This window comes from Oncorhynchus clarkii, chromosome 7 (assembly GCF_045791955.1).
Source record: "Oncorhynchus clarkii lewisi isolate Uvic-CL-2024 chromosome 7, UVic_Ocla_1.0, whole genome shotgun sequence".
NCBI lineage: Eukaryota > Metazoa > Chordata > Actinopteri > Salmoniformes > Salmonidae > Oncorhynchus > Oncorhynchus clarkii.
The window spans coordinates 40,476,615-40,500,955 of record NC_092153.1 but is presented as its reverse complement, the minus strand read 5'-3'; the positions used below and the strand labels follow the sequence as shown (position 1 = coordinate 40,500,955).

General features: G+C 44.1%; 2 protein-coding genes across 3 annotated transcripts in view; one reads left to right on the top strand and one right to left on the bottom strand.

Annotated features, from left to right (window-relative positions):
* The window catches only part of LOC139413288 (protein DDI1 homolog 2-like), a 28,875-nt gene extending 20,259 nt beyond the window's left edge, over window positions 1-8,616 (bottom strand). For both annotated transcript variants that reach the window (XM_071160491.1, XM_071160490.1), the window contains exons 1-5: window positions 8,191-8,616; window positions 7,586-7,715; window positions 7,006-7,287; window positions 2,452-2,578; window positions 2,138-2,265 (exon numbers count right to left, since the gene is read on the bottom strand). In XM_071160491.1, the coding sequence (XP_071016592.1) occupies window positions 2,138-2,265; window positions 2,452-2,578; window positions 7,006-7,287; window positions 7,586-7,715; window positions 8,191-8,328 (805 nt within the window). In that variant the 5' untranslated portion in view covers window positions 8,329-8,616. The remainder of the gene's footprint in view (window positions 1-2,137; window positions 2,266-2,451; window positions 2,579-7,005; window positions 7,288-7,585; window positions 7,716-8,190) is intronic.
* An 8,890-nt stretch (window positions 8,617-17,506) lies between these two features.
* LOC139414236 (tumor necrosis factor receptor superfamily member 9-like) lies at window positions 17,507-19,955 on the top strand. The gene is made up of 7 exons (XM_071162134.1): window positions 17,507-17,735; window positions 17,977-18,090; window positions 18,290-18,424; window positions 18,516-18,594; window positions 18,767-19,008; window positions 19,123-19,236; window positions 19,420-19,955. Exons 1-7 carry the CDS (start codon window positions 17,639-17,641, stop codon window positions 19,509-19,511), a joined length of 873 nt encoding a protein of 290 aa, XP_071018235.1. The 5' UTR covers window positions 17,507-17,638; the 3' UTR covers window positions 19,512-19,955.
* Window positions 19,956-24,341: the final 4,386 nt, after the last annotated feature.

The following is a 24,341-nucleotide window of genomic DNA, read 5'->3' as shown; positions in this document are numbered from 1 at the left end:
ATAGTTTCCGGATTCAACCATATTAATGACCTAAGGCTCGTATTTCTGTGTGTTATGTTATAATTAAGTCTATGATTTGATAGAGCAGTTCATTCAAACAGCACTTTAGTGCGTTTTGCCAGCAGCTCTTCACAATGCTTCAAGCATTGCGCTGTTTATGACTTCAAGCCTATCAACTCCTGAGATTAGGCTGGTGTAACCGATGTGAAATGGCTAGCTAGTTAGCGGGGTGCGCACTAATAGAGTTTCAAACGTCACTCGCTCTGAGACTTGGAGTAGTTGTTCCCCTTGCTCTGCATGGGTAACGCTGCTTTGAGGGTGGCTGTTGTTGATGTGTTCCTGGTTTGAGCCCAGGTAGCGGCGAGGAGAGGGACAGAAGCTATACTGTTACACTGGCAATACTAAAGTGCCTATAAGAACATCCAATAGTCAAAGGTAATGAAATACAAATTGTATAGAGAGAAATAGTCCTATAATAACTACAACCCTAAACCTTTTACCTGGGAATATTGAAGACTCATGTTAAAAGGAACCACCAGCTTTCATATGTTCTCATGTTCTGAGCAAGGAACTTAAACGTTAGCTTTTTTACATGGCACATATTGCACTTTTACTTTCTTCTCACATTACCAAATTGAACATGTTTCATTATTTATTTGAGGCTAAATTGATTTTATTGATGTATTATATTAAGTTAAAATAAGTGTTCATTCAGTATTGTTGTAAAATTGTCATTATTACAAATAAAAAATAATAAAATTGGCTGATTAATTAATCGGTATCGGCTTTTTGGGCCCTCCAATAAATCGGTATCAGTATCGGCATTGAAAAATCATAATCGGTCGACCTCTAATTTTAACCCTTGAGACATGGATTGTGTATGTGTGCCATTCAGAGAGTGAACAAAATATTTAAGTGCCTTTGAAAAGCGTATGGTAGCAGGTGCCAGGCACACCAGTTTGTGTCAAGAACTACAATGCTGCTGGGTTTTTCATGCTCAACAGTTTGTGTGTATCAAGAATGGTCCACCACCCAAAGGACTTCCAGCCAACCTGTCACAACTGTGGTAAGCATTGGAGTCAACATGGGCCAGCATCCCTGTGGAATGCTTTCAATACCTTGTAGAGTCCATGCCCTGACAAATTGAGGCTGTTCTGAGTGCATTGGGGGGGGCGCAAATGTTTGGTACACTCAAGTGCATATACACACTGAACAAAAATATAAATGCAACATGTCAAGTTTCATGAGCTGAAATAAAATATCCCAGAAATATTGGGTGAGCTCCACCCAATATTCGCACAAAAAGATAATCAAATTTTACATCCCTGTTAGTGAGCATTTCCCCTTTACCACAAAAAATCTGTCTACCTGACAGGTGTGGCATATCAATTAAACAGCATGATCATTACAAAAGGTGCACCTTGTGCTGGGCCACTAAAAGGCCACTAAAATGTACAGTTTTGTAACACAAAATGCAACAGATGTCTCAAGTTGAGGGAGCGTACAAATGCTGACTACAGGATTGTCCAGCAGAGCTGTTGCCAGAATTGAATGTTAATTTCTCTACCATAAGCCACATCCAACGTCGTTTTAGAGAATTTCGCAGTACATGCTGATGTCAACGTTGTGAACAGAGTACCCCCTGGTGGGAGTGGGGTTATGGTATGGGCATATAAATATATAAAAAGGGGTATTAGAAATGATGCAGGTAATGTTATTTGATAGAATTGAAGTCTATCTGCTAATTTCATAGGAAGGGGGACATGAGAGATGTAGGAAAGAGCAGGCAAAAACAGATGAGGCACATGTACGGAGTGCGGGCAAGCAAGTTGGAACAAATCTTTTTTTTGTTTAATCAAGAGATGTCAGAGGTGGTATAGAGAGAATATGAGTACGTGGATGAAAGAATGTGAAATAGTAGGGAGGAGCCAAGAAGGTTTACAGAGAATTGAAAAATATGGCAGTCTGAACAGTAGTGGATAGCTGGAATATCATGAGAGCAAAGCTGTCAAAACTAGCCAAGGAAAACTGTACTAGACACCACAAAACAAAACCCCTTAACTGAATTGTCTCCCTATTGCCCTAGTCAAAGAAGCCTATGCTTTGCACTGAGGAAGAAAATATTTGTATGCATTACCTGAGTCAACAAAAGCTTTCACATGGTACCCGTTGACTATACAGTTGATGTAGAGCATAACCACCTGGCCAAAGCTCTCTGGGGCCTCCTCCATTGCAATGGTCATGTTCTCCTCTACGTTGTGCTGCCTGAAGTACAAATTGTGTGTGATTATGTAAGGAAAGCAATTGTACATGAATACCTACATTTCTCAAATAGTTCAGACAGAGGGCAAAATTCAATACGTAAACTAGCACATTGTTTCCAGAAGAGACCCTGACTGAGGCCGTCTCTGACTCCAACCCTTTCCTTTCCCCTCTTGGCTGTGTGAGTACCTGATGTCCTCCTCTATCTTGGCCTGGGCCTCCATGTCAAATGGGTCCGCAGTCAGAAGTCGGATCCTCTCCTGCTCTCTGCGAGCCCGATCCTGCTGCTGCTCCAACAGCACTTTGGTGAAACGCTCTGCGGGAGGCAGTCAGAAACATGATTAGAGCTCCTAGTTGAACACTTAAAAGGATACTTCGAGACTTTGGCAACGAAGCCCTTTATCTACTTTCCCAGAGTCAGATGAATTCATTGGTAGCATTTTTATGTCTCTGCATCCAGTATGAAGGAAGTTAGAGGTAGTTTTGCCAGCCAATGCTAATTAGTATTAGTGCAATGGCTGGATGTCTATGGTATTTACTAGCATGCTAGCAGTAACCAACTTCCTTCCTTATCAACTTCCTTCAAACTGCATGCAGAGACATAAAAATGGTATCCACGAGTTCGAAGGTTATGTATGTAACCACAGTTGTGAGCTATTTGGATCACTCCAATATATTGGTATCACTCCGCAGTGGAGGGATACATCTGAGGTGAGGATTTACAGATTTACTCCCGTGTCACGGCTGGGGTCCACCCCTATATATAGACCCCATGGCCGTGACACACTTCCTCTACATAATTTCTGAGGCGCCTCTAGCACCGTAGAGGATTGGAGTGATCCAATATAGTGAAACATAATGAAGTGGTATGTAACCATGGTTATGTGAGCTATATGGATCACTCCAATATTGGTATACCCGTACCAGATTAGTCTGTGCTAGAGGGACCTGGCCAGCCAGCGGCGAAGTCCCAGCACGGGACCGAGACGCAGGGGCCGTCTATGTGGAAGGGGGGGTCCCGGCACATTCCCCAGAAGGGGAGGCAATGCCCAGGACCGCTGAACCAACCGCAGAGGGAGGTGTCACATTTACCCGATAGTACTTAGCAAAGGTGCAAGAGAAAGCCTAGCTGGCCGCAGCACAGATATCAGCAAGGGGCACTCCTCTCAGTAGAGCCCAGGACGCAGCCACACCCAGTGTTGAATATGCCACCACAGATCCCAGCACTGGCCTGCCAGCCAGGCGGTATGCCGTCATAACCGTTTCCACGATCCAAGTGAGAGAGACTCTGCTTTGATAGCCCAGCCCCCAGGACTCTCTCACCATGGCAGACAAAGAGCTGGTCTGTTGTTCTCACTGACCATGTCTGATCCACATAGGCAGCCAGTGCCCTCACAGGGCACAGCATGCCGGAGGGAGGCCCAGACTCTCTCGTCACTGCAGGGAGGTTGTAATCAGACAGGATAAAAAAGGAAGTTCACATGCATGTCTGACAGAACCTTCAGGAGGAATCAAGGGTTGGGGCGGAGAGATACACTCCTCCCCCCGGGGTCCATCCGGTAGCACTCAGAACTTACCGGAAGAGCATGGAGCTCACCTACCCTCTTCATGGAAATAATCGCTACCAAGAAAGTCACCTTCATAGAGAGGTGTTTCAGAAAGGCGGCTTTGCCAAAGCTGCCAATACCACATCCAGATCCCAGCTCGACAGAGAGCGGGTTCTAGCTGGACTCAGGCGACAAACACCCTTCATAAATCTGTAGACCAAGGGATAGCACCCTACTGACCTGTCCATCCACCCCGCATCAAAGCGAGACTGCAGGTATTGGAGGACATACTACACCCCGCATTACTCGGGCATAACCTTAATACCAGAACAACCGCCAGCGCAACTGGTATGCTGCGGTTGTAGCCAGCGCCCTTGCGTTCTGCATGGTGTTCATTACACCCTCCTGTAGTCCTAACATGGACCATTGTGGGCTTGGCCACTGAACGGCAAGGCCTCGGATGCCACAGAGTTCCCCCGGCCTGAGACAGCAGGTCCGGTCTCAGGGGAAGTTTCCAAGGTGCCCCAAACAACAGCGACAGGAGAAGGCTGAACCAGGGTCGTCTGGGCCAGTATGGGGCCACCAGAAGCAGACGATGCTCAACCTGGTTCTGTCCAGCACAGCCTGGATCAGAGAAAAGGGGGGAATGCATAAAGCTCCAGCCCAATCGTGAGCCAGAGCATCCAAGCACAGAGGCCCTGGTGGCTCCGACATGGAGAACCACAGGGGGTAGTGCACATTGTCCAGGGAAGCAAATAGGTCCGCCTGTGCCCTCCCGAACTTGTCCCACAGGTGCTGCACCACCTGGGGATGTAGGCTCCAGTCCCAGTGGCAGGCTCTCCCTCGAGAGGATATCCACTGCCACATTCAGGAAGCCAGGTCTATGCGCTGCACGTAGAGTCGCTAGATGTCCCTGAGCCCAGAGAAGGAGCTCCTGTGCCATAAGAAGGAGGCGGTGCGACCTCAGTCCACTGCGGTGTTGTCATGGTGAGAATGGACGTCTTCCCTTCAGGGAAAGACTTCAGGGCCAGCAGTACAGCTCAGAGCTCTAGTGTATTGATGCGCCTGCCGCTCCAAGGGGGTAGCCAACAGCCGCTGGCTGACCTGCCCTTGGTCACACCCCCCCCCAGCCAAACTGGGAGGCGTCTGTGCTGACCAGCTCCCGGCATCACATCCTCAGCATCTCTACCCCACCTAAGAGAAAGGAGTGACAGAGCCACCTCAACAATACCCTGAGGCACTGTATGGTCACCCACAGCTGGCGGTGACGCTTCAGTTGCAGCCGGTGGGAGTTGAACCACCATTGAAGAGGCCGGAGGTGGAGCAGGCCCAGGGGAATCAACAACGAGGACGCCGTCAGCAAGCCCGACAGGCGTTGGCAGGTTAGGACGGATACCATCCGCCCCTGCCGAAAGTGTTCGAGGCAAGATAAGATGCCTGAACCCTTCTGGTGGGCAGGCGTGCTCTCATGAGGACTGAGTCCAGTTCCATGCCAATGAAGGCAACCCTCTGGGTTGGCGTCAGACGACGACTCTTGTCATTTACAGTAATGCCCAGCCTGCCGATGTGGGTCAGGAGCATGTCTGTCTGACAGGACCTGAGTCCTGGTTGGGGCACAAATTAGCCAATCGTTCAGGCAATTGAGGATCAACAACCCTCGGGACGTGAGAGGTGCCAGGACAGCGTCCATTGCCAAGGAGAGGCCGAAGGGAAGAACCATGAATTCGTGAGTCAGAGGTATGCCAATGAGCTGGGTGATCAGTGACATGGAAAGGTCCAGCGTCACAAACCACTGATCCCTGGAAACGGCCTGCAACGCGCAGACTGGGGACAGCATGTGGAACCTCGCTACCTTTAAGTACCCATTGAGGTTGCTGAGGTCCAGAATCGGTCGAAATCCTCCGTCTCTTTTCGGGACCACAAAAATAAGTGGAGTAGAACCCACCTACACGTTCTTAACTCTTGATCCTGCGGATGGCAACCTTGTCCAGGAGTGAGGAGATCTCTAGCCGCAGGTTTTTCTTCAGGGGGTCGGCCACCGTGGTGACACCAAGGCCCCTGAAGGACGGTGGCCGGCACCGGAATTGGAGTCGGTACCCCTCGAGCATTGTGGACAACACCCATTAGGACTCCACATACTCCTCCCACTTTGCCCTTTGAGACCAGGAGAAGTGGCCGAGGCAGGGTGTGTCAGGGGTTTTGCCGGGGCCCGTCTGTGCATGAGGCGGCATGAACAGTCTCCTGCTCTGGAGAGCAGATGGGATTGGGCCAGCCACCTGCGCCATGGCCGTCCGTTGGAGTGGGCCACATCCCTCTGGAGCAGGGAAAGCTGGCGAGACACCTCCATCGCCTCCCGGAGGAGCTCTTCTGTGCCCCCCTGCAGCTGGGACAACAGTCTGCAGGTAGGCCTGCAGCAGCATGGCCGTGTTGGTAAGGCGGCCAAGAGATCAGAGGGACCCATAGGTGGCTTTCAAGTCTGCATCAAAGACTCTGGGGGGTCCTGGCTTCAGTCACGGTGACATGGCGCGGTGACAGCATGTTAAGCAATTCACAACACACACAGAACAAGCCAGTCGGCAAGTTGTGTACGCTAAATACAGTCTGTGGCAGCAAGAGCCGCCAATATATTAAAGGACGCACACGGAGTCGTAGTGTAATGCTAACGAAACGCAAGCACGACAAACCACGGGCGGAAGATACAGATCAACTGTGCGCAGCGAGTGGAGCACTCAAGAGGGGGGATGGCCATGTGGCCAGCTGCTCCAGGCTGCAAACAGTCAGTGAGTATACTTTGACGCAAGATATTACACTTACCAGCGACTTACCAAGCAAATTTCAGAGAGTTTGTACCGTAAACCATACAGACGTCCGCCGAGAAAATGAAAGAGAACGTGTGTCGCGGCCATGGGGTCTATATATAAGGGCGGACCCCAGCCGTGACACAGAAGTAAATCTGTAAATCCTCACCTCGGATGTTTCCCTCTGCTGCGGAGTGATACCAATATATTAGAGTGATCCAATATAGTGAAACATAACAGCCTACTCTGGGGAAGTAGATAAAGGGCTTAATTTCAAAGATCCTGGTATATCACTTTAAGACCCATTATTCACATTGATATCTAACCTAAGCCTTTATAATGACAAGATAATCAACATCGAAAGAGAAGGGTTGATGCTATCCCCTATCCCCACTTACCCAGGTCTCCACTCAATAATGCTTCAGCCAAGGGTGGATTGCGCTCCTTGAGCAGGGACAGCTCGTGTGGATTGGCCAAGAGCATCTGCTGCAGTAAGGCGGGGTCATCCAGACCCTGAGGAGAGGAGGCGGAGCCCGGTAGGGATGGGGGTGCAGCAGGGGGTGGAGAGCACTGCTGTTGTGAGGTTGGGGCATGTTGCTGCTGTCTACGGGTGAACCGTTGACTGGAACCAGAAGAAGTGCCGGGGACTGCGATGGAACTGAAGTCAATACGTGGGAGACCTGGGGGCGGGAGAAGAGACAGGGAGGGTAGGAGAGTATGAGCACGACAGAGGGTTCCAGGTTCAGTAAGATGATGCCAGGTAGACAACTGGGCTGAGATAACAGTGAGCCATTACTTAGGACCAATAAATAACGAAAAATGTGAGAGCTGAAGTGCAAAGGTTAATAGGTCTGTTAACCACTCCGGGACGCCAAACTCTCACTAGAGCAGCTGGACTCCTCCCATAATTCCAACCTTGTAACAGAGCAGCGATAGATTTCGCACCGGTTCTGTCTCGCCCAACAGTGTTGACTTTACCTGGGAAGGCCGATTGTGCTGGTGGTGGCCTTCGGTCTGCCTGTCTAAGCACCACCACATCTCCATCCTTAAGTCCATAGGTCCCTAAAGCACGGGTCAGGTCTTTCAGAGGCTGCTCTGCATATGTGATCTGAAGAGAGGAAAGGGTCACAGGGAAAAAAAAATAAACATTCTCTTTCCACACTGGACGAAAAATAAAAAGGACAAATTAAAACGCTGTCTGATGGACAGACCACCTCGATCAGTTAGCTAGGTTGCTAATCAAAAAGTGGCAAGCAAACCACTGGACAGCTTGACATGTAATGTTATATGAGTCAGTAGAAGTTGTGTTCTCAGACGGTTGACACATGATCATAGGCTAGCGAAGTTGGCTAATAACTAAGGTACAACTAACGTTAGCTAGCGACCAGACGAACAATAAAGTTAATTCTGACTAGCAATGTCAATATATTATTCCTAGCTAACTACTACTGTCAATTCTGTCTGGATAATTAAAATGTTGAATTAACTAACTGGTTGACATAAAACAATCGCTTAATGTAACGTTAGCTACTACCACGTTTATGCTAAGCCAACTAGTTAGCATGTTTTAGCTAGTGGTTCACCTGAATTTCCCCAGCAGGGATTCCTGATTCTAGTTCACACAGAGCAACAAAATCTCTAAGTTCAATTTCTGGAGACACATCGAGAGAAAATGTGATTTCCGAGCGGTCATTCGGGGCGCAGAAAACGGTTACCAGCATCGCGCTTTTGGGGAGGGTCACTTGAACCCGCTAGTCACTTGCAGTTTGTTGACACTAGCTAGCGTGTTAGCAAATTTTCCGTGGCTATAATGTCAGTATCGTTGTGAACGCACAAACTTCTGTTTCAGTCAAACGCTCAACAAAGACAATTTAATATGACATATTGAAGTATTCACGGATAGTAGCTAGCTAGGTACATACACCACGGACTGCTGTGTCTTATCAAATACTGTTAACTAGCCTATGTTTCTCATTGACGTATTCTTCTTCTTCGTGTGAATTTCCGGCAGACGAGACGCTGTCTTCTTCTTTCTTATCAGGGTTTTTACTGCGGACTACAACCCCAAAAGGTGTATTGCCGCCACCAACTGGATGGGTTTAAAAAAATAAATAATGTACAGTAAATCCATACGTAATAGTGAAACTAACTTAATCAACCCTAATAAAAATAGTACTGTAATGAAACAGGGAGGGAGCAGGTCTCGAATCCTCGACCTACTAGCCCGAAGTCCAGCTCGCAAACGACACCCTGGTAGTGTCATTATTTACCATAGCTATAAATGCCACAACGACCACTTTCTTAACGTTTAAAATGTCAGGATCCTGCTGGTGAAAGGCAACCCCTGCAGCCTGCAGTGCAGGCCTATCCACCACCATGGACTCTTCTGCTGCACCATTCAAACCCTCAACTCTTTTCAAAGCTGCTGCATATGAAATGCTCTGTACAACCCTGACTTTGGCCACCTCATTCTCTTTCACCCTTGTCGGGCAATCGAAAGATGTGGCATCATGGTTCCCACCACAATTGCAACGTCACATATTCATCACTTTTATAACACATACTATGATATTTTCATCAACTTGGACATCTCGGCTTCTCCCTTCTGCAAATACTAGATACATGACCAAAAGCTTTACAATGGGATAAATGGGATAAATGCTCTGACTCTGTAGTTAATATACCCTAACTTCACTTGAGTAGGGAGATCCTATTTTTCAATTCTTCAAAATAGACTTCCCAGGAGATGCCAGATATAATCCTCTTGAGGGGTATCCTGTTCCAAAGAGACACACACAACACTTCAAACTTATCAAATCGGTTAAGACACAGCGTAAATTCCTTCTGATCCGCAGAAGCACAAAAAAAATCTAAACAAGCCCGCCTCTCGTGATCTTCACAGCCTTCACTTTACCCAGCACTCTCTCCAGCAGTTTGGATAACTCAAATGGTTTCTTCAAGATTGGTACTCTGCTCAGCGTCTCCTCATTAACTAACCGCACTCCTACTAGATGCGAAGGGTCATTCTCATCACTGTACACTACTTTTCTCCGTTCTCCATTCTTTTGGACAATACTCCAATTCTCCTTGATTCTACCGTCATTGTATTCAGAATCCACTTCATCCTCTGCTTCCGCCATCTTTCGTTTGTCTCCTCCTCAATAGTTCCGTCCGCCTATCGACTAGACACTGTGTTGCGTATTGCTACCTTTCACAGGTTGGAGTGTGGATTGCTCATTTTAGTCACCAAAAAGAAAGGGAAATGGGTAATGGGAAAATCTTAAATTGCAACACCATCTATCTCTACACCTGCATTGAACAAAAATATAAACACAACATGCAACAATTTCAAAGATTTTACAGAGTTACAGTTCATATAAGGAACTGTGTTCATTAGACCCTAATCTATGCATTTCACATGACTAGGAATGCAGATATTCATCCGTTGGTTACAGATACCTTAAAAGAAAAGTAGGGGCGTGGATCATAAAACCAGTCAGTATCTGGTGACCACCATTTGCCTCATGCAGCATGACACATCTCCTTCGCATAGAGTTGATCAGGCATTTGATTCTGGTCTGTGGAATGTTGTCCCACTCATCATCAATGGCTGTGCGAAGTTGCTGAACATTGGCGGGAACTGGTGCACGCTGTTGTACACGTCGATCCAGAACATCCCACAAATGCTCAATGGTGACATGTCTGGTGAGCATGCAGGCCATGGAAGAACACGGGACATGTTCAGTTTCCAGCAATTGTGTACAGATCTTTGCGACATGGGCCTGAGCATTATCATGTTGAAACATGAGGTGATGGTGGTGGATGAGTGGCACAACAATGGGCCGGCCTCAGGATCTCATGATGGTATCTGTGTGCGGTCAATGTGCCATAGTTGTCTGTAGCTTATGCCTACCCATACCATAACCCCACCGCCACCATGGGGCACTCTGTTCACAACGTTGACATCAGCAAACCGCTCGCCCACATGACACCATACACACTGTCTGATACAGTTAAAACCGGGATTCATCCGTGAAGAGCACACTTCTCCAGAGTACCAGTGACCATCTTAGGTGAGTATTTGCACACTGAAGTCGGTTATGAAGCCAAATTGCAATCAGGTCAAGGACGACGAGCATGCAGATGAGCTTCCCTGAGACGGTTTCTGACAGTTTGTGCAGAAATTCTTTGGTTGTGCAAACCCTCAGTTTCATCAGCTGTCCAGATGGCTGGTCTCAGACGATCCCGTAGGTGAAGAAGCCGAATGTGGAGGTCCTGGGCTGGCGAGGTTACACGTGGTCTGCGGTTGTGAGGGCGGTTGGATGTACTGCCAAATTTTCTAAAACAATGTTGGTGGCAGCTTATGGTAGAGAAATTAACATTAAATTATCTGGCAACACTCTGGTGGACATTCTTCCAGTCAGCATGTCAATTGCATGCTCCCTCAAAACTTGAGACACCTGTGGCATTGTGTTATGTGACAAAACTGCACATTTTAGAGTGGCCTATTATTGTCCCCAGCACAAGGTGCACTTGTGTAATCATCATGCTGTTTAATCAGCTTCTTGATATGCCTGTCAGGTGGATGGACTATCTTGGTAAATGAGAAATGCTCACTAACAGGGGTGTAAACAAATTTGTGCACAACATTTTAGGGAAAGATGCTTTTTGTACGTAAGGAAAATGTATTGGATGTTTTATTTCAGATCATGAAACACTTTACATGTTGTGTTTACATTTTTGTTCAGTATACGTCAGACCCTGTGCTTACAAATAATATATTAAATGAGATTGACACATTGATGTAATTGACAGTTGTAAACTTATTTTGAAGCTATACTTTGTTCAGTCAAATTACAACAAAAACAGAAACTACCTACAACCTTGCCATTTACTTTCTGAAATGCATAAGGCTGCGTTTACACAGGCAGCTAAATTCTGCTCTTTTGCCCTATTATTAACCTAACGTATCAGGTGTGAAGCAAACGCCTGAGCGAAGTTCTCACATACGGTTTCAGGGGGAAAGTAAGCTAGGTTGATTAGCTGTAACCCTGAAAACAGGATACATCCGGTTGTTGGCAGCTTCGCCAAGGGTGCCCTACTATGGCAAAAGAGCTGATCTGATTGGTTGGTCTAAAGACCAATTAGTGGCAAAATATCAATATTGGTCTGCCAGTGTAAATGCAGCATAAGGCATTTACAGTACTCATTTATAACTGTTGATTTGTATTTATTTAATTTGAATGTATACACATTCATCAAGAATCAATGGGCATTTATCAGTTGAAAAGACTGTGGCACTGCAGCAGTACATATCACAGATTGTTGCCTTTAATCACAAGGATATACACCTCTGTTTCTACATTTTGTTCATTTGTTATTATCATTTTTTTTAAAGTTTTTGCTTTGTGGTGAGCTATGAAGACGTTGGACGACAACATTACAACACTCTATCATTCGTTGGCATGTTTTACTTGAGATGTTCCTGTGTGGATGGTTCATTGATTGTATGTGCTTTATCTGTTGCTAATCAAATAATAACATCAGAATTTAAACATTGGCTGATAGAGAAAACACCAAAGGTTTGAGTGCTCTTCCACAGGAAGTTGCGTGGTTGTAGGTCTATCTTGCAGATTAGCAAGAAATGTGGTTATTTCCATCTGTAATAGCAATCAAAAGACTGGCACTCCCTGAACTTACAGGCAAAACATATGGTTAAACAGCACAGTTTCCGATAAAATAGGCCCACAGTAACTGATATGTATTTCCCCAGAAGCTATCTCCTCATTGTCTCCGACCTTAATGTTCTCAATACAACAATTAGGGAAAAACATAAACAGGGGCAGCTTGGTGTTACACGGCGATCAAATGTACAGGGTCATATCCTTACCCGTCCACCATGAGCTCATCTAACAGAATAATAACCACCTTGTGTCAAAGAGAGAGCCAGGTGGAGCCAAGCTTCAGTGGTCCAAAGAGGAGTAGGATAGAAAGTGAGATAAAAATACTAACCCTAAAATGGCAATACATTAAAGCAGTAACCCTAACCCAAGCCATAAACATAACCCTAACCCTAGGTTCATGTCCACACCCCGGTTGAACCTTAGCCATAACCCAAATCTTGACATAATCCTAACCCTCTCCTGCAAATACTGTACATACACATTTTAACTTGAGAACCTCATCATAAAGAACATTATAAACTGGGTGGTTCGAGCACTGAATGCTGATTTGCTGACAACTGTGGTATATCAGACCGTATACCCCATGGTATGACAAAGCATTTAATTGTATTGCGCTAATTACATCGGTAACCAGTTTGTAATAGCAATAAGGCACCCCTGGAGTTGGTCGTATGTGGCAAATATACCACGGCTAAGGGTTGTATCCAGACACCCCCTGTTGCGTTGTGCATAAGAACAGCCCTTAGCCGTGGTATATTGTCCATATACCACACCCCCTCAGACCTTATTGCTTAATTATAACACTATGCAACAGTGCTGAAATGAATGTGAATGTCTCTTCCTTCTAGTCATAGCAGATGGCATATTATCAGTAGCCTTATTAATGCATTGTATTATTATTCAGAGATTGCATTGCTTTGATCAGCCCATGACTTTAACACAGTGGATGATACCACAGTACTTCTGTGTCTCTCCATGAGTCTGTTAGACGTGGTAGAATACATACACCGAGTGTACAAAACATTAGGAGCACCTTCCTAATATTGAGTTGCACCCCCCTTCTGCCCTCCGAACAGACTCAATTCGTCGGGGCTTGGACTACAAGGTGTCGAAAGCGCTCCACAGGGATGCTGGCCCATGTTGACTCCAATGCTTCTCACAGTTGTGTCGAGTTGGCTGGATGTCCTTTGGGTGGTGGATCATTCTTGATACACACGGGCAACTGTTGAGCGTGAAACACTCAGCAGAGTTGCAGTTCTTGACACATTCAAACGGGTGAGCCTGGCAGTTACTTCCATGCCCCGTTCAAAGGCACATCAGTATTTTGTCTTGCCCATTCACCCTCTGAATGACACACACATACAATCCATGTCTCAGTTGTCTCAAGGCGTAACAATCTTTCTTTAACCTGTCTCCTTCCCTTCATCTTCAGTGATCGAAGTGGATTTAACAGGTGACATCAAGGATATCATGTCATGGAAAGAGCATGTTCCTAATGTTTTGTACACTTAGTGTATGAAAACCATGCAGATAGTAATCTGGCTCCCTCCGTGCAGTGGAATCATCATGCAGTGTTTTGCAAAGGGCAGGGAAGGAAATTGTGTAAAAAATATTGTTGAAGATTCAATGTTTCTGGTTGTTTTTCTTGCCAAAATGTCAACTATAGCATGTAACAATATAGAACAATGGACAACAATGAGTCATCCCGTAACAAGATACGAGATAACTTTAAGTGGACCCAATGAGAAGCTAACATAGTGGGAGGAGATGACATCATGCAAGAACAATAAAATACTTTCTTGTCTGCAATATCGAGATATCTTGTTGTCATTAAAACACAACAATACATTCTATTTTTTACACCTCAACTTATCTTGAAACTTGAATTTACATAACAAAGCCTACGAGAAGGTGGGTTATGCTGAGAGTTAGTATACATGGCATGCAGGGTTGGGGAGTAAGGGATTACATGCTCAAACTCGCACACTTTTGATAGACTTAAAGGGGCAATCTGGAGTTGCTACATTCATTTTTGGACTATATATACACAGTGTCTTGCGAAAGTATTCGGCCCCCTTGAACTTTGCGACCTTTTGCCACATTTCAGGCTTCAAACATAAAGATATAAAACTGTATTTTTTTGTGAAGAATCAACAACAAGTGGGACACAATCATGAAGTGGAACGACATTTATTGGCTATTTCAAACTTTTTTAACAAATCAAAAACTGAAAAATTGGGCGTGCAAAATTATTCAGCCCCCTTAAGTTAATACTTTGTAGCGCCACCTTTTGCTGCGATTACAGCTGTAAGTCGCTTGGGGTATGTCTCTATCAGTTTTGCACATCGAGAGACTGTAATTTTTTCCCATTCCTCCTTGCAAAACAGCTCGAGCTCAGTGAGGTTGGATGGAGAGCATTTGTGAACAGCAGTTTTCAGTTCTTTCCAAAGATTCTCGATTGGATTCAGGTCTGGACTTTGACTTGGCCATTCTAACACCTGGATATGTTTATTTTTGAACCATTCCATTGTAGATTTTGCTTTATGTTTTGGATCATTGTCTTGTTGGAAGACAAATCTCCGTCCCAGTCTCAGGTCTTTTGCAGACTCCATCAGGTTTTCTTCCAGAATGGTCCTGTATTTGGCTCCATCCATCTTCCCATCAATTTTAACCATCTTCCCTGTCCCTGCTGAAGAAAAGCAGGCCCAAACCATGATGCTGCCACCACCATGTTTGACAGTGGGGATGGTGTGTTCAGGGTGATGAGCTGTGTTGCTTTTACGCCAAACATAATGTTTTGCATTGTTGCCAAAAAGTTCAATTTTGGTTTCATCTGACCAGAGCACCTTCTTCCACATGTTTGGTGTGTCTCCCAGGTGGCTTGTGGCAAACTTTAAACAACACTTTTTATGGATATCTTTAAGAAATGGCTTTCTTCTTGCCACTCTTCCATAAAGGCCAGATTTGTGCAATATACGACTGATTGTTGTCCTATGGACAGAGTCTCCCACCTCAGCTGTAGATCTCTGCAGTTCATCCAGAGTGATCATGGGCCTCTTGGCTGCATCTCTGATCAGTCTTCTCCTTGTATGAGCTGAAAGTTTAGAGGGACGGCCAGGTCTTGGTAGATTTGCAGTGGTCTGATACTCCTTCCATTTCAATATTATCGCTTGCACAGTGCTCCTTGGGATGTTTAAAGCTTGGGAAATCTTTTTGTATCCAAATCCGGCTTTAAACTTCTTCACAACAGTATCTCGGACCTGCCTGGTGTGTTCCTTGTTCTTCATGATGCTCTCTGCACTTTTAACGGACCTCTGAGACTATCACAGTGCAGGTGCATTTATACGGAGACTTGATTACACACAGGTGGATTGTATTTATCATCATTAGTCATATAGGTCAACATTGGATCATTCAGAGATCCTCACTGAACTTCTGGAGAGAGTTTGCTGCACTGAAAGTAAAGGGGCTGAATAATTTTGCACGCCCAATTTTTCAGTTTTTGATTTGTTAAAAAAGTTTGAAATATCCAATAAATGTCGTTCCACTTCATGATTGTGTCCCACTTGTTGTTGATTCTTCACAAAGAAATACAGTTTTATATCTTTATGTTTGAAGCCTGAAATGTGGCAAAAGGTCGCAAAGTTCAAGGGGGCCGAATACTTTTGCAAGGCACTGTATGTGTCATTTCATAGTTGATGTCTTCACTATTATTCTACAATGTAGAAAATAGTACAAATAAAGAAAAACACTTGAATGAGTAGGTGTTCTAAAACTTTTGACCAGTAGTGTATGTATACACATATATACATTGATTAATGAAGAATATAATGTATAAATGCCTCATGAGCTTAATTCAACTGTCACACTCCGTGAGAACCCAAAATATAAGGTGTTTTTTCTCTAATGTTTGTAAACATTGTAAATGCTCTGTCTATTAATCTGAGTGTGGTTACATTTCTCCAGGCCCACCCCTCAGCTTTTTGCCAAAACATAGGCGGGTGCCGTTTTGTTCGTGTTATCTGTGGATTATCAAGATATCAAAGTGTCACCAACAAAACATTTAACAATAGGCCTATAGCAAATGCAGCATATAGCAGTAATTTTTCACATGTAAATAGCACTTCTCAGTAGTGCTCAAAGCATGCCATTCCATGAGCACAGCATTTATTTATCAACTCAAATCAATGAGCCCAATCAGTCCTCCATGACAACAAAATCATAAACAGAGTAGGGCTGGTGTCACATTCGTCTAAAGCAGCGGACCAAGGCTCAGCGTGCTTATAGTTCCACATACTTTATTTCCAAGTAAAACTTAACACAAACAACTAAGCATAAACAACCGTCCAGTACAGCGCACACTTAGGCACTAACTGAAAACAATATCCCACAACACAGGTGGGAACAATGGGCAGCTTAAGTATGATCCCCAATTAGAGACACCGATAATCAGCTGCCTCTAATTGGGAACCATACAAATACCAACATAGAAATAGAAACGCTAGAAACCCCCCTAGTCACGCTCTGACCTATAGGCTCTCTATGGTTAGGGCGTGACAGCTGGCTAATAAATCCTTAGTTTTGGGGTTATGCTCAGGTAAAACAATTTGGCTAATCTATACATCCATATTTCCAAGTCCTAATCTTGAAGATCAAGGGGTATAATATTTATTGGAATTACAGAAATTCTGATCGACTTTGGTTTTTCAATGTAAATATAGAATTGTATCATATTATTATATGTAGTAGAAAGTGATGGGTTAGAAGAAGCCTACATAACCGAATCATAAAGTCAAATTTAACATCCATATGTGGTCAGCTATGTAAACTTCAACATTGATTTATCCTGCAACAGATGTGGTTCAATTGGTAACATCCATTTTTGTCTTCTTCGAATGCCTCTTAATAATCTAAAAGTAACTGAATGTCATCATATTACATTACTGAGTTTGGGTAACCCAAATGTTATGTTACTGATTACAATTTTGGACAGGTAACTGATTACTGTCTCACAAACAAAGAGTAAAACAAAAATTATATATGAGTGGAAGTGACCTGAAGGAAATATAACAAATCTTGAATGACAGAGGATTTTCAGTTGAAAGAATGAGAGAAATATAATTTGTTTACCACTCTTGGGGCGGGGATAACTTAAGAGGGACAGGAAATTATGATTCATCACGGAATGTTAACTCAGACATGGTACAGCTGAACTACACCACATCAAATATCGATATAAACTCTAGATATAAGTGAGATTTCATCACCCGAGTAGCTTTCATACAGTTTTACACCCTCTCTCTACAGGTTGACAGGCAGGAGTTCTCTTTTCTATTGGCAGAGTGATATGATGATCCTGTCTAGATTCTGGGTGCTCATCTATGCATGTGTTTTTATTTGTAATGGATCTTTAAATCCCGTGGAGGCTTTTAAATGCAAAATAGGTAAAGTATGTTAATGAATATTAAGGGCTATTGTGGAGCTTCTTTATGTTTTGCTGGGAATCGTACTCCACTATGCGATGCGGATGAATGTAGATGCAGATTTATCTTGAATATTCTTTCTTTACCATTGATACTATTAAGACTACTTCTAATTGGTTGACACTCATCATGGAATAATGACTCTGTCCGACATTAAGAACAATCACAGTACAATGACAATCATGTGAACGATATTATCAAGGTGAGAGGATAAGTCGAGGAAAAAAGGAACAGTGTGAACCGTGCCCCGACGAGAACTTCCAGGCAGTACCAAATGAATCTCTGCAATGTCAACCCTGCTACTCCTGCAATGAGAGTAAGACATGATTATGCAATAAGAAGTCATAATCAGTACGAATACATTATGTAAACAATAACCTGTGGATGTGTAAATCATGACAGAAGAGGGCATCTTTCAAATGTATCGTGATCCCACGCCAAATCTTTGAGTTGAATCTAAATAGCCATAAAATATGCCAGTGTAACCCACAGACGATATGCTTGTTTCCATGCAGGTTCTGGGAGTGAGGTAATATCAAAGTGCACAAAGACTTCTAATGCTAAGTGTCAGTGTCGTGGAGGATTCACTAACAGAGACAAAGACTCTACCATATGCAAGTGTGCCGTGGGTTCTGGGTTGGATAGATCAGGTAAAGTGGAATCACATAATACTGATGCTTTTCAGTGGCTTGATGAGTGCATCTGTGAATAACTGGCATGTGGCCTAATTTCTTGATTCAGGTATAATACTCAAATGCCGTGAATGTGAGCATGGATTCTTTACCACCGACAAGGACTCTACGTGTGCGAAATGGCGAGAGTACGTAGAAAAACGTACAAGCATTTGTCCGATTTTTTGCAATTTGCTGATGTATCAAGCAGTCTCCTTACATTTACAATATAATGTTGGACCTTTTGTCATGCTCTGCAATTGATTGGGAATCATTTTAACTGTAATTTGACTCATGTCCATGTATCTGTCTGCGTCTTAGATGTGAGAGTGGAGTGAAGACTTCAGGCACTACGATGAGAGATGTCGTCTGTAATGAAGAGTCAGAGTCAGACGGGAAGACCCTCCCCTCCATGCAGCCCACTTCCCCCTCTGGCTCTATCCAGACTGTGTCTAAGTCCTTGATCCAGAACCAGAGCCAAGGGTCATCTCGTCATCCCGATGCCCCCACTGTAACACCAGCCCTCACTGGTCCCAAGTCCCCAACGGCAGACTATGGCCAAGGTTGCATGCTGTTCTTGACTCCAGGGCATGACATTATACATCCATGTAAAACATTGTGCTACAGTGGATAGTTGTATGGCATTGTATGACTAATGCCTTATTTCTGTCTTCCAGTAATGCCACTCATTGGAATTGTCCTGCTGCTTACTTTTCTACTTACCGCTGTGACCTGCAACCTGGTCATCATTCCTTGCATCAAGAACTACAAGAACCCGGGTGTCAAAACAGGTATGCGCTACTGCTAGTGACACTCGAAGTCACAAGATGATTATGAGAAGTGTTATTTTAGTTTCTTGAGCTATTATGTGTGTTGTCGTTTGAGTTTAATAGGCTCTCAAATCTTGGATGTCGTCTGTGTATATGTTGTGCATTGTTTGGTATGGGGATTCTAACTCTATCATTCTGCCCCAGCCCAGGACTCAATGTGCCGGAGGCCAGTTGAAGAAAGTGGGGACAGCAGTCTCTCCTCCCTGGTGAAAACACCAAGCTTGGGGGAGCCATGATGGAAAAACCTGGTTATCTGTCTGTCGTAATGCTGCAATTATTCTCAATGCTACTCAGAATAAATGTATTTTAAACCAGAAACAACTTCAAACACCTGTTTGAAAATTAAAAAATATGGTCAATATTTGATTCCCATGTAATCTGTTATTATGGAAAAGCATGTTAGCTGGGCCATTTACTTTGCCTTGCCTCCTTATCCACAAAATGGTTGTTATTTGCTGCTCTGGGAGATCCGCATGATGTTATTGTCACAAATGGGCTACTGACAAGCTTCTGAGAAATAGGCCTACTACTTCCTTCCTGTGTCTGGTTAAGATTTAGAAGAAAGATAATGTGACAACAATGCCAGTCTGGCAAAATAATGTGAAATATTGTACAATGTGTATTGTGTTAAATTTGGTTGTCGTTTATGTCTTGCAAATTAAACCTTTGAACATTTTACACAATCTCAATGCCTATTTGCCCTTCTTAAAAGTTACATACATTTGCATGAGCTATGACTCAGCAAGAACAGAAGTATCAGGATGTAGAGAAAGTACATAAAGACAGAGACACTGACGCTGGGTCGGGGCTTCCCCCTGTGGATAGGCTATACGTCTGCCTCTTTTTTTCCGTGAGAGAGATTCTTCCACTCAGTCTATATGACTTCCACTCACGTTTTCAATCGAAGCCATCAAGTCAGACCCAGAAGCTGCTACCGTGAAAGACATCTTATGTTGTTGATTACTGTTCTGATACTTCAGCTCACAATTTCCCCTAATGCAGAGGTGTTCACCCTAACGTTTCGGTGGAAACAAAAGGTTCCATTGGTCTTTTCTTCACAACAACATCTCTTTTCACATATTTCAGCACTGTTCATTAACATGGTCATGGTACCAAGGATATATGATGATGAATCATGAATCTTGATTCATTATACAGAGCCAGTCAAAAGTTTGGACACACCTACTCATTCAAGGGTTTTTCTTGATTTTTGACTATTTTCTACATTGTAGAATAATAGTGAAGACATCAAAAGGTAGTCACCTGGAATGCATTTCAATTAACAGTTGTGCCTTGTTAAAAGTTCATTTGTGGAATTTATTTAGTTCTTAACGCGTTTGAGCCAATCAGTCGTGTTTTGACAAGGTAGGGGTGGTATACAAAAGATAGCCCTATTTAGTCAAATAGGCCTACCAAGTCCATATTATGGCAAGCACAGCTCAAATAAGCAAAGAGAAACAACAGTCCATCATTACGTTAAAGACATTGAACTTGATGTGCACACTCCGACTGCAATCTGAGAAAAACAAAGCATGCGTGCGTGACACTGTCTGTCTTAAGTGTTATTAACACAGATCTGTCTATCAGACAGTGCCAGAGCTAATCAACAGATATTCACATTCACTGGCACACAGCACACACACACACACACACACACACACACACACACACACACACACACACACACACACACACACACACACACACACACACACACACACACACACACACACACACACACACACACACACACACACACCATGCAATAATGGTCTATATTTGGGTCGAGTGAAAACATTGTTACACTGAACAAGTATAAGATATTACAGTTGAAGGTCTCTCGTCTAAGGACTCGGACTCATTACTTAATAACTGTATTCATTCATAAAACACTTTTCACAATTCCCAAAATGTAACATTTGTATTTAAAATGAATCATTGCGATAGAATGAAAGCGTACCAGAAAGTAACTTCAGTAAATCAAATCAAACGTTATTTTATTTGTCACATACACATGGTTAGCAGATGTTAATGCGAGTGTAGCGAAATGCTTGTGCTTCTAGTTCTGACCATGCAGTAATATCTAACAAGTAATCTAACAATTTCACAGCAACTAACTTATAAGTGTAAAGGAATGAATAAGAATATGTACATAAAAATATATATGGATGTGCGATGGCCGAACGGCATAGGCAAGATGCAGTAGATGGTATAGAGTACAGTATATACATTTGAGATGAATAGTGTAGTGTATGTAAACATTATACAGTATAAAGTGGCATAGTTTAAAGTGACTAGTGATACATTTATTACATCCACTTTTTAATTATTAAAGTGGCTGGAGTTGAGTCAGTATGTTGGCAGCAGCCACTCAATGTTAGTGGTGGCTGTTTAACAGTCTGATGGTCTTGAGATGAAAGGTATTTTTCAGTCTCTCTGTCTCAGCTTTGATGCACCTGTACTGACCTCACCTTCTGGATGATAGCGGGGTGAACAGGCAGTGGCTCGGGTGGTTGTTGTCCTTGATGATCTTTTTGGCCTTCCTGTGACATCGGGTGGTGTAGGTGTCCTGGAGGGCAGGTAGTTTGTCCCCGGTGATGCGTTGTGCAGACCTCACTACCCTCTGGAGAGCATTACGGTTGTGGGCAGAGCAGTTGCCGTACCAGGCGGTGATACAGCCCGACAGGAGGCTCTCGATTGAGCATCTGTAAAAGTTTGTGAATGTTTTTGGTGACAAGCCAAATTTCTTCAGCCTCCTGAGGTTGAAGAGACGCTGCTGTGCCTTCTTCACAATGCTGTCTGTGTGGGTGGACCATTTCAGTTTGTCCGTGATGTGTACGCCGAGGAACTTATAACTTTCCACCTTCTCCACTACTGTCCCGTCGATGTGGATAGGGGGGTGCTCCCTCTGCTGTTTCCTGAAGTCCACGATCATCTCCTTTGTTTTGTTGACGTTGAGTGTGAGGTTATTTTCCTGACACCACACTCCGACGGCCCTCACCTCCTCCATGTAGGCCGTCTCGTCGTTGTTGGTAATCAAGCCTACCACTGTAGTGTCGTCTGTAAACTTGATGAATGAGTTGGAGGCGTGCATGGCCACGCAGTCGTGGGTGAACAGGGAGTACAGGAGAGGGCTCAGAACGCACCCTTGTGGGGCCCCAGTGTTGAGGATCAGCGGGGTGGCGATGTTGTATCCTACCCTCACCACCTGGGGGCGGCCCGTCAGGAAGTCCAGGACCCAGGGCGGGGTCGAGACCCCGAGTTTGTAGGGTACTATGGTGTTAAATGTTGAGCTGTAGTCGATGAGCAACATTCTTACATAGGTAGTTGATCTAAAGCAGGTCAGCTAGGCCTAGTGGTTAGATAATTGGGCCAGTAACCGGCAGGTTGCTGGATTGAATCCCTGAGCTGACAAGGTAAAAAGCTGTTGCCCATGAGCAAGGCAGTTAACAAGAATGTAAGCTTTCTGCCAATATCAGATGTCTGTCTGGGGATATGTTCTTGTTACTTACAACCTCATGCTAATCGCATTAGCCTACGTTAGCTCAACCGTTCCGTGGATGGGACACCGATCCTGAAGAAGTTGACCCACTGTTCCCTTGGTGCCGATGTGGATTTCAATTATGGTAGCCCCCCGCACCTCTCTGATACAGAGGGGTTGGGTTAAATGCGGAAGACACATTTCAGTTGAATGCATGCAGTTGTACAGCTGACTAGATGTCCCCCTTTCCCTAAAGGCAAATGAGCCGCATACTGTACTGTAGGCAAAAAGCTGGCACATTAACAGAGCTATAAATAGCGCCTTAAGAGCATATTAGCATTGGACTGAGACACTCATGGCTCATCTGTCCTCTGTAGCTCAGTCGGTAGAGCTTTGGCGCTTGCAATGCCACGATAGTGGGTTAGATTCCTGGGACCACGTAAAATGTATGCACTGTGACTGTAAGTCGCTTTGGATAAAGGCATCTGCTAAATGGCAACATATATACTGAACAAAAATATAAACGCAGAATGAAACAGTTTAAAAGATTTTGCTGAGTTACTGTTCATATAAGGAAATCAGTCAACTGAAATGAATTCATTAGGCCCTAATCTATGGATTTCACATGACTGGGCAGGAGTGCAGCCATGGGTGGGTCTAGGATGGCATATACACCCCCACTTGGGAACCAGGTCCAGCCAATCAGAACACGTTTTTCCAGACAAAAGTAATTTATTACAGAAATAAATACTCCTCAGCACCACCCCCCACAGGTGAAGAAGCCAGATGTGGAGGTCCTGGGCTGGCGTGGTTACATGTGGTCTGCGGTTGTGAGGCCGGGTTGGACGTACTGCCAAATTCTCTAAAACAATGTTGGAGGCGGCTTATGGTAGAGAAATCAACATTACATTCTCTGGCAACAGCTCTGGTGGACATTCCTGCAGTCAGCATGCCAATTGCATGCTCCCTCAAAACTTGAATGTGGCATTGTGTTTTTTGAAAAAACTGCACATTTTAGAGTGGCATTTTATTGTCCTCCGCACAAGGTGCACCTGTGTAATGACCATGCTGTTTAATCAGCTTCTTGACATGCCACACCTGTCAGTTGGATGGGTTATCTTGATTAAATGCTTACTAACAGGGATGTAACAGGGATGTAAACAAATTTGTGCAAAACATTTGAGAGAAATAAGCTTATTGTGCGTATTGAAGATTTCTGGAATCTTTCATTTCATTTCAGCTCATGAAACATGGGACAAGCACTTTAACATGTTGCGTTTTATTTTTGATCCGGTTATATTATCTATTAATTCACAGGAACATATCAGCCGGAGGGCTGTGCTTCCTCCTGTCACTTCTCACACTACATACAAGAGCAGATACTTATCCACTATTGTTCAGTGGAAAAAGGAGGATTCTGTTCCTGGCAGCTGGCAGCTGATACACCATAGTCTGTAGGAATTCCCATGCTGGAGCACAGCGGGAAAGTTGATATCAAACACATAATAGGACTTGAAAAAAATATACAGTTCCCCAAGCAGTGTAACTTGCTCCAATGCCGGTCCACAAATTACTGTAAACACTT